The 10,896-nt window shown below is 45.5% G+C and overlaps 1 protein-coding gene across 1 annotated transcript; it reads right to left on the bottom strand.

Annotated features, from left to right (window-relative positions):
- Positions 1-4,982: 4,982 nt before the first annotated feature.
- On the bottom strand, positions 4,983-6,093 carry LOC115182962 (MHC class II regulatory factor RFX1-like). The gene is made up of 4 exons (XM_029744320.1): positions 5,861-6,093; positions 5,619-5,772; positions 5,377-5,422; positions 4,983-5,269 (listed from the first exon to the last, which is right to left on the bottom strand). The coding sequence occupies exons 2-4, from the start codon at positions 5,766-5,768 to the stop codon at positions 5,175-5,177; spliced, it is 291 nt and encodes a 96-aa protein (XP_029600180.1). The 5' UTR covers positions 5,769-5,772; positions 5,861-6,093; the 3' UTR covers positions 4,983-5,174.
- Between the last annotated feature and the right edge of the window lie 4,803 nt (positions 6,094-10,896).

Raw genomic sequence — 10,896 nt, 5'->3', positions numbered from 1 at the left:
ACCTGGGACACCAGGTGTGTGTGTGTGCAATTAATGATCAGGTAGAACAGAAAGCGAGCAGGCTCCGGACCTCGTAGGGTCAGAGTTGGATACCCCTGATTTAGGGAATAGGGTGCCATATTGTCATGACTCAGTTACATGTCGCCAACTTGAATCTGTGCACCTGCCTCTGTGTGTGTGATGCTGCAGAATGGAAGAATCAGGAGGCATTCAGTGTGTTTTCCACATGTTTTTGTTTGACTATATAATGGAACATTTTGCACCCATGGATCCAGAGCTGGACTGAACAAAGATGATTTTACTGTGGGTTTTTAGTTTAGTTTGTTTGGTGTAATTTTCCGTTTTATGACTATGTGTGAGAGAGAGAGAGATGTATGTAGAGAAATTGTGTGGTCCTCATGCCTCCGAGATTCTGCTGCTGTTCTCGGAACCTAAAGGCCACTTCTCTAAACCAGTTTCGTCTGGTTTGATCCAGGTCTGAATCTCCATGTCTGTCTGATTGCAACAGGGCCTACACATGAACTGGAGTGACTGACGTTCCCCTAAGTACAGATCTAGGATCAGCTTCCCCTCCCTCAATCATAACCATTAGTGGGGGGGGGAATGTAAAACTGACCGCAGATCAGTGTCTTAGGGCAACTTCACCATCATCACCATCTGTCTCGTATTTTACCGTTGACAGATTTCTTCTTGGATGCGTCCAAAATGGCTCCCTATGTAGTGCACTACGTTTTGTCCAGAGCTTTGGTCAAAAGTAGTGCACTACATAGGGAATAGGGTGTCAGTTCAGATTGTCCCCTTCATAAATGTATTTGTATGTGATGGAGTTAACCTGGGAATTTTGGGAAAGTTTTCTAGAAATCCTGGTTGAAGGATTCCAGATTAGTCCTTCTTCCCAGGAAAGTTACAACCCTAGATGGAGCAGAGGCTTATGGGATATGGAGTTAAGCAACCTGTTATTATCTGGTTGTATTTTAACAGACTGGACGGAGAGAGCATGGTTCACTTGATAATTTTTTTTATAAAAATAAATAATTGAAAGATTCACCTTGTGTGGTTCTGTTTCCTGTGTGTGTGAAGGAAAAACACTTCAAATGTAACTTTAAGAGACTGTGAAGAGGAGAAACACTTGTAAAGTATCTTTTCCATTTAATGGCTAAAGGTGGGCTGGTATCACGTCTTTGTGAAGGCAACGACTGAGTACAAGATGTTTGAAAAGACCTCTTGTCTTGTGCTGATAATAAAACTACAAACTCTAGTCGCAGGGATTCAATACAAAGGTCTACAAAACATATACTAGAAATCTTATGTGATTGTACAATAGTAATACAGTAGCTAAATACTCTGGATAGTACATCAAAATATGCTACACATACTGTTGAAATAAGGCCATAATGGTTGAATAAATATATGATAGTCACTAAAGTAACATCTATTTCTATATATATATATATATATATATTACAAATACACATTCACTGAATAGCTTTAACTATGGTGACTTTTTGCTGATTCAACGAGCTGGCAGTTAAGGTTGCCATAGATACAACGTTGTGTCATCTGCCAACCTGATTGGTTGGTGTGAGTTCTGACCTTGTTGCCCAATCACAGATTAGTGATGTTTCTGTGAAGGTCTGTATCCTGCTGGTGGGATATCACTTTACTGTTGTGTGTGGATGAGGATGGAGGGACAAATGAATGGGATATAAACAGGATGCATTATGGCTGCCCCCTCTTATGACACTACATATGTCTGCTATAACTCATAACATTTTAATAACAATACGTTACCAAAGCATGAGGAACAAATGTCAGATTGTACAAGTCAGCAGACAGGTTTAGAAACACTCATTTATTAATCAGATCTAATTAAAAACACAGGTTGTCTTCCAAATGGCACCCTATTCCCTATATAGTGCACTACTTTTGACCATGGTCAATAGGGCTCAGGTCCAAAAAAAGTGCACTATACAGGGTGCCATTTGGGATGCGATCACAAGTGTTGTCTAGCTGTAGAAGGCACAGGCCATCTCTTAGTTGTCCAAATAATACAAATACACTAAAAGGTATGTTTCTGAACGCTGCCCTGTGTCGACCTACACACCCCATCCTCTGAACTACATCAGGACACCACTGTTAGAGCGTCTGACTGATCCACTGATTTCACGGAGGGCTATTAACATATTCATAGTAAGACTCTCTGATGAGCCGTCCTAAATGGTGCCCTGTTTCAGTGCCGATAGGATGCCGTTTGGGACACACTAAGTGGTTGTCTAAGAGGTCAGTGACCATCATCAGGACTGAAGACAGACTTGCTGTAACAACTCTACACCTGGCTAGGACAAACACAGTACATGTCTTTCTATGGCAGTTAGGACGGTGGGTGGGTAAGGTGAGGACAGAGAAGATTATAGGCATGCAGGTTGACTGACTCATACAGGACCAGTCCAAAGTCTGGACCTGCTCATTGAAGCGTTTTTCTGTATTTTATTTTCGACATTGTAGAATAATAGTGAAGACAAGCTGTTATCAAGGCAAAAGGTGGCTACTTTGAAGAATCTCAAATATAAAATATATTTTTGATTTAACACTTTTTTGGTTACTACATGATTCCATGTGTTATTTCATAATTTTGAGGTCTTATTCTACAATGTAGAAAATAGTAAAATAAAAAAAACCCTTGAATGAGCAGGTGTGTCCAAACTTTTAACTGGTACTGCAGGTCTGGATTCAATCAGAGGTACGTTGTAGACCTCTGTTGACAGAGACATACAGGTCTGGATTCAATCAGAGGTACGTTGTAGACCTCTGTTGACAGAGACATACAGGTCTGGATTCAATCAGAGGTATGTTGTAGACCGCTGTTGACAGTGACATACAGGTCTGGATTCAATCAGAGGTACGTTGTAGACCACTGTTGACAGAGACATACAGGTCTGGATTCAATCAGAGGTACGTTGTAGACCTCTGTTGACAGTGACATACAGGTCACGCAGACGGTAAATGCTGCATATGTCAGCTGAATCAGACATTACCTTTAAATGTTCAGCGTGCTACAACACACCTCAGACTGTACTGGTACAAGACTGTTTCTGCATCCGGCAACAAAAAGCTGACAAACTAGTGGTCATGTTAATTAGTGGGATAAGTTGGTCAAATCTGAAGAGGTCACCGTCTGGAACAGACTGTTACCCCGTCTAGTGAAGAGATCACCGTCTGGAACAGACTGTTACCCCGTCTAGTGAAGAGGTCACCGTCTGGAACAGACTGTTACCCCGTCTAGTGAAGAGGTCACCGTCTGGAACAGACTGTTACCCCGTCTAGTGAAGAGGTCACCGTCTGGAACAGACTGTTACCCCGTCTAGTGAAGAGGTCACCAACGTCTGGAACAGACTGTTACCCCGTCTAGTGAAGAGGTCACCAACGTCTGGAACAGACTGTTACCCCGTCTAGTGAAGAGGTCACCAACGTCTGGAACAGACTGTTACCCCGTCTAGTGAAGAGGTCACCAACGTCTGGAACAGACTGTTACCCCGTCTAGTGAAGAGGTCACCAACGTCTGGAACAGACTGTTACCCGTCTAGTGAAGAGGTCACCAACGTCTGGAACAGACTGTTACCCCGTCTAGTGAAGAGGTCACCACGTCTGGAACAGACTGTTACCCCGTCTAGTGAAGAGGTCACCGTCTGGAACAGACTGTTTACCCCGTCTAGTGAAGAGGTCACCGTCTGGAACAGACTGTTACCCTGTCTAGTGAAGAGGTCACCGTCTGGAACAGACTGTTACCCCTGTCTAGTGAAGAGGTCACCGTCTGGAACAGACTGTTACCCCGTCTAGTGAAGAGGTCACCGTCTGGAACAGACTGTTACCCCGTCTAGTGAAGAGGTCACCGTCTGGAACAGACTGTTACCCTGTCTAGTGAAGAGGTCACCGTCTGGAACAGACTGTTACCCCGTCTAGTGTAGAGGTCACCGTCTGGAACAGACTGTTACCCCGTCTAGTGAACAGGTCACCAACGTCTGGAACAGACTGTTACCCCGTCTAGCGAAGAGGTCACCAACGTCTGGAACAGACTGTTACCCCGTCTATTGAAGAGGTCACCAACGTCTGGAACAGACTGTTACCCCGTCTAGTGAAGAGGTCACCAACGTCTGGAACAGACTGTTACCCCGTCTAGTGAAGAGGTCACCAACGTCTGGAACAGACTGTTACCCCGTCTAGTGAAGAGGTCACCACCGTCTGGAACAGACTGTTACCCCGTCTAGTGAAGAGGTCACCACCGTCTGGAACAGACTGTTACCCCGTCTAGTGAAGAGGTCACCAACGTCTGGAACAGACTGTTACCCCGTCTAGTGAAGAGGTCACCAACGTCTGGAACAGACTGTTACCCCGTCTAGTGAAGAGGTCACCAACGTCTGGAACAGACTGTTACCCCGTCTAGTGAAGAGGTCACCGTCTGGAACAGACTGTTACCCCGTCTAGTGAAGAGGTCACCGTCTGGAACAGACTGTTACCCCGTCTAGTGAAGAGGTCACCGTCTGGAACAGACTGTTACCCCGTCTAGTGAAGAGGTCACCGTCTGGAACAGACTGTTACCCCGTCTAGTGAAGAGGTCACCACCGTCTGGAACAGACTGTTACCCCGTCTAGTGAAGAGGTCACCGTCTGGAACAGACTGTTACCCCGTCTAGTGAAGAGGTCACCAACGTCTGGAACAGACTGTTACCCCGTCTAGTGAAGAGGTCACCGTCTGGAACAGACTGTTACCCCGTCTAGTGAAGAGGTCACCGTCTGGAGCAGACTGTTACCCCGTCTAGTGAAGAGGTCACCGTCTGGAACAGACTGTTACCCCGTCTAGTGAAGAGGTCACCGTCTCTTATGTCACAATGAAGGTGATGAGGAACCATGATAACTAAAAGAGATGAAAAGGCAAGCTGTGAAACCTCTCTCCTTCGCTTCCCCCCCCCCCCCCCCCCCCCCCCCCAAGGTGCAGCCAGACAGGGTGTGTGAGGTTAGGTTGCAGGAACAGATAAGGAACTTAATGGCATTGGGATCACATATGGGCTCATAGCAAACTATCATTAAGGCAAAGGATGAGTGGGTGTGTGTGTGTGTCATGTTAGCCAACGACTAAGTCGAGAGCGTGTGTTTAAGTGTGTTTAAGGTGTGTGTGAGTCACTCTGTGTGTGTGCTATTGAACAGTCCCTGGGGGTCAGTCCTGGCTAGCCTGACGGGCGGCTCCAGTGACTCCTCCTCGTCCTCTTCCTCGTCTGAGACACACACAGACATATTAACCCTTTACAGGTTTATTGTGGCCACAGTATTTGAGATGTAGAACATTTGAAGGGTTGCAGTATAATGTAGAGATGAGATCTACCTTTATCAGGGTCCTGAGAGTTCAGACTCCTGCCCACACTGGCAAACTGACAGAGAGAGAGACAATAAGCAGTGTGTCGTGTGTGTATATGTGTGTATGTGTGTGTACCTCTCCTATCAGAGAGAGAGAGAGAGACAATAAGCAGTGTATCGTGTGTGTATATGTGTGTACCTCTCCCATGACCGAGAGAGAGACAATAAGCAGTGTATCGTGTGTGTATATATGTGTGTATATGTATGTACCTCTCCCATGACAGCGATGGCTGTCTCTCCTTTAGCCTGGGCCACTCTGTGTTCTATCAGGTTGTACATATACTCATCATACAGCAGTCTGATCAGGTGGAAGGATCTGAAGCTGGCAGCACTACGCAGAATAATCTCTCTAATCACCATGGAACTGGGGGGTAGACAGGGACAGGGAGGGGGGAGGGACAAATAAAGAGGGGGGAAATGTACATTCAAATCAAAGAGCCTTTAATGCTCACCTGTAGAAGCTCCATCGCAGCAGGAAGAGCTTGGCAGCCTTAGGGAAGGCTGCAGGGCTGTGTTGGTAAGGCTTTAGGACCTGGGAGACCACGCCGTCCAGCCAGGCAGCCCACTGCTCCAGAGAGTTATGTTGTTGTAACGTCTGCTTGAAGTCCTGCTCCAACCTCTGGATCACACCATCCTCACAACCACACACCCACGACGCCTGCTACTACAGGGGGGAGAGGGGAGGGGAGAGAGAGGTAGTGGTTAAAAGGTATCCAGACAGACAGAGAGAGAGAGAGGTAGTGGTTAAAAGGTATCCAGACAGAGAGAGAGGTAGTGATTAAAAGGTATCCAGACAGAGAGAGAGAGAGAGGTAGTGGTTAAAAGGTATCCAGACAGAGAGAGAGAGGTAGTGGTTAAAAGGTATCCAGACAGACAGAGAGAGAGGTAGTGGTTAAAAGGTATCCAGACAGAGAGAGAGAGGTAGTGGTTAAAAGGTATCCAGACAGAGAGAGAGAGGTAGTGGTTAAAAGGTATCCAGACAGAGAGAGGAGGTAGTGGTTAAAAGGTATCCAGACAGAGAGAGAGAGAGGTAGTGGTTAAAAGGTATCCAGACAGAGAGAGAGAGAGGTAGTGGTTAAAAGGTATCCAGACAGAGAGAGAGAGAGGTAGTGGTTAAAAGGTATCCAGACAGAGAGAGAGAGAGTGTGAGTGGTTGAAAAGGTATCCAGACAGACAGAGAAGAGGAGAGGTAGTGGTTAAAGGTATCCAGACAGAGAGAGAGAGGGTAGTGGTAAAAGGTATCCAGACAGAGAGAGAGAGAGAGGTAGTGGGTTAAAAGGTATCCAGACAGAGAGAGAGGTAGTGGTTAAAAGGTATCCAGACAGACAGAGAGAGAGGTAGTGGTTAAAAGGTATCCAGACAGAGAGAGAGAGAGGTAGTGGTTAAAAGGTATCCAGACAGAGAGAGAGAGAGAGGTAGTGGTTAAAAGGTATCCAGACAGAGAGAGAGAGAGGTAGTGGTTAAAAGGTATCCAGAGAGAGAGAGAGAGAGAGGTAGGGGTTAAAAGGTATCCAGACAGAGAGAGAGAGAGAGGTAGTGGTTAAAAGGTATCCAGACAGAGAGAGAGAGAGGTAGTGGTTAAAAGGTACCAGACAGAGAGAGAGAGAGAGGTAGTGGTTAAAAGGTATCCAGACAGAGAGAGAGAGGTAGTGGTTAAAATGTATCCAGAACAGACAGAGAGAGAGAGGTAGTGGTTAAAAGGTATCCAGACAGAGAGAGAGAGAGAGGTAGTGGTTAAAGGTATCCAGACAGAGAGAGAGAGGTAGTGTTAAAGGTATCCAGACAGAGAGAGAGAGAGAGGTTAGTGGTTAAAAGGTATCCAGACAGAGAGAGAGAGGTAGTGGTTAAAAGGTATCCAGACAGAGAGAGAGAGAGGAGGGTAGTGGTTAAAAGTACCAGACAGAGAGAGAGAGGTAGTGGTTAAAAGGTATCCAGACAGAGAGAGAGAGAGAGGTAGTGGTTAAAAAGGTATCCAGACGAGAGATAGAGAGAGGAGGTAGTGGTTAAAGGTATCCAGAACAGAGCAGAGAGGAGAGAGGTAAGTGGTTAAAGGTCATCCAGAGCAATGAGAGAGAGAGAGAGGTAGTGGTTAAAAGGTAGCCAGAGCAGAGAGAGAGAGAGAGGTTAGTGGGTTAAAAGGTATCCAGAGAGAGAGAGGAGAGAAGTAGTTCGTTAATAACAGTATCCATACAGAGAGAGAGAGGTAAGTGGTTAAAAGGTATCAGACAGAGAGAGAGAAGAGTAGTGTTAAAAAGGTATCCAGACAGAGAGAGAGAGAGAATTGGGGGTAGTGTTTAAAAAAAAAGGTATCCAGACGAGAGAGAGAGAGATGTAGTGGTTAAAAGGTATCCAGACAGAGAGTGAGAGGGGGGGTGAAGGTGTAGTGGTTAAAAGGGATCCAGACAGAGAGAGAGAAGAGAGGTCAGTGGTTAAAAGGGATCCAGTACAGAGAGAGAAGGTATGGTTAAAAGGTAATCCAGACAGAGAGAGAGAGAGGTAGTGGTTAAAAGGTATCCAGACAGAGAGAGAGAGAGGTAGTGGTTAAAAGGTTTCCAGACAGAGAGAGAGAGAGAGGTAGTGGTTAAAAGTTCCAGACAGAGAGAGAGAGAGTAGTGGTTAAAAGGTATCCAGACAGAGAGAGAGAGAGAGGTAGTGGTTAAAGGTATCCAGACAGAGAGAGAGAGAGAGGTAGTGGTTAAAAGGTATCCAGACAGAGAGAGAGGTAGTGGTTAAAAGGTATCCAGACAGAGAGAGAGAGGTAGTGGTTAAAAGGTATCCAGACAGACAGAGAGAGAGAGGTAGTGGTTAAAAGGTATCCAGACAGAGAGAGAGAGGTAGTGGTTAAAAGGTATCCAGACAGACAGAGAGAGAGGTAGTGGTTAAAAGGTATCCAGACAGAGAGAGAGAGAGGTAGTGGTTAAAAGGTATCCAGACAGAGAGAGAGAGAGGTAGTGGTTAAAAGGTATCCAGACAGAGAGAGAGAGGTAGTGGTTAAAAGGTATCCAGACAGACAGAGAGAGAGGTAGTGGTTAAAAGGTATCCAGACAGAGAGAGAGAGAGAGAGGTAGTGGTTAAAAGGTATCCAGACAGACAGAGAGAGAGAGGTAGTGGTTAAAAGGTATCCAGACAGAGAGAGAGAGGTAGTGGTTAAAAGGTATCCAGACAGAGAGAGAGAGAGGTAGTGGTTAAAAGGTATCCAGACAGAGAGAGAGAGAGAGGTAGTGGTTAAAAGGTATCCAGACAGAGAGAGAGAGGTAGTGGTTAAAAGGTATCCAGACAGAGAGAGAGAGAGAGGTAGTGGTTAAAAGGTATCCAGACAGACAGAGAGAGAGAGGTAGGGTTAAAAGGTATCCAGACAGAGAGAGAGAGAGAGGTAGTGGTTAAAGGTATCCAGACAGAGAGAGAGAGAGGTAGTGGTTAAAAGGTATCCAGACAGAGAGAGAGAGGTAGTGGTTAAAAGGTATCCAGACAGAGAGAGAGAGAGAGAGAGAGAGGTAGTGGTTAAAAGGTATCCAGACAGACAGAGAGAGAGAGAGGTAGTGGTTAAAAGGTATCCAGACAGACAGAGAGAGAGGTAGTGGTTAAAAGGTATCCAGACAGACAGAGAGAGAGAGGTAGTGGTTAAAAGGTATCCAGACAGAGAGAGAGAGAGAGGTAGTGGTTAAAAGGTATCCAGACAGAGAGAGAGAGAGAGGTAGTGGTTAAAAGGTATCCAGACAGACAGAGAGAGAGAGGTAGTGGTTAAAAGGTATCCAGACAGAGAGAGAGAGGTAGTGGTTAAAAGGTATCCAGACAGAGAGAGAGAGGTAGTGGTTAAAAGGTATCCACAGAGAGAGAGAGAGGTAGTGGTTAAAAGGTATCCAGACAGAGAGAGAGAGGTAGTGGTTAAAAGGTATCCAGACAGAGAGAGAGAGGTAGTGGTTAAAAGGTATCCAGACAGAGAGAGAGAGAGGTAGTGGTTAAAAGGTATCCAGACAGAGAGAGAGGTAGTGGTTAAAAGTTATCCAGACAGAGAGAGAGAGAGAGGTAGTGGTTAAAAGGTATCCAGACAGAGAGAGAGAGGTAGTGGTTAAAAAGGTATCCCAGCGAGAGAGAGAGGTAAGTTAAAAGGTCCTAGGTAGTGGTTAAAAGGTAGCCGACAGACAGAGAGAGAGAGAGAGGTAGTGGGTAAAAGGTATCCAGACAGACAGAGAGAGAGGTAGTGGTTAAAAGGTATCCAGACAGACAGAGAGAGAGAGGTAGTGGTTAAAAGGTATCCAGACAGAGAGAAAGAAGAGAGGTAGTGGTTAAAAGGTAATCCAGACAGACAGAGAGAGAGAGGTAAGTGGTTAAAAGTTATCCAGACAGAGAGAAGAGGTAGTGGGTTAAAGGTATCAACAGAGAGAGAGAGAAGTAGTGGTTAAAGGTTCCAGACAGAGAGGAGAGGTAGTGGTTAAAAGGGTAGCCAGGACGAGAGAGAGAGAGAGGTAGTCGGTTCATAAAAACAGGCCTAATCCATACGAGAGAGAGCGAGAGGTAGTGGTTAAAAGGTATCCAGCAGACAGAGATGAGAGGAGGTAGTGGTTAAAAGGGGTATCCAGAACAGACGAGAGAGAGAGGTTAGTGGTTAAAAGGTATCAGACAGAGAGAGAGAGAGGTAGTGGTTAAAAGGTATCCAGACAGAGAGAGAGAGAGGTAGTGGTTAAAAGGTATCCAGACAGAGAGAGAGAGAGAGAGTGGTTAAAGGTATCCAGACAGAGAGAGAGAGAGAGAGTGGTTAAAAGGTATCCAGACAGAGAGAGAGAGAGAGGTAGTGGTTAAAAGGTATCCAGACAGAGAGAGAGAGAGGTAGTGGTTAAAAGGTATCCAGACAGAGAGAGAGAGAGAGGTAGTGGTTAAAAGGTATCCAGACAGAGAGAGAGAGGTAGTGGTTAAAAGGTATCCAGACAGAGAGAGAGAGAGAGGTAGTGGTTAAAAGGTATCCAGACAGAGAGAGAGAGGTAGTGGTTAAAAGGTATCCAGACAGAGAGAGAGAGATAGTGGTTAAAAGGTATCCAGACAGAGAGAGAGAGAGTAGTGGTTAAAAGGTATCCAGACAGACAAGAGAGAGAGAGGTAGTGGTTAAAAGTATCCAGACAGAGAGAGAGAGAGGTAGTGGTTAAAAAGGTATCCAGACAGAGAGAGAGAGAGTAGTGGTTAAAAGGTATCCAGACAGAGAGAGAGAGGTAGTGGTTAAAAGGTATCCAGACAGACAGAGAGAGAGAGGTAGTGGTTAAAAGGTATCCAGACAGACAGAAGAGAGGTAGTGGTTAAAAGGTATCCAGACAGACAGAGAGAGAGAGGTAGTGGTTAAAAGGTATCCAGACAGAGAGAAAGAGAGAGGTAGTGGTTAAAAGGTATCCAGACAGAGAGAGAGAGGTAGTGGTTAAAAGGTATCCAGACAGAGAGAGAGGTAGTGGTTAAAAGGTATCCAGACAGAGAGAGAGAGAGAGGTAGTGGTTAAAAGGTA

The sequence above is a fragment of the Salmo trutta genome, unplaced genomic scaffold (assembly GCF_901001165.1).
Source record: "Salmo trutta unplaced genomic scaffold, fSalTru1.1, whole genome shotgun sequence".
Taxonomy (NCBI): Eukaryota; Metazoa; Chordata; class Actinopteri; order Salmoniformes; family Salmonidae; genus Salmo; species Salmo trutta.
Note: the sequence above shows the minus strand (reverse complement) of the source record. Positions and strands in the feature narration are given on the sequence as shown.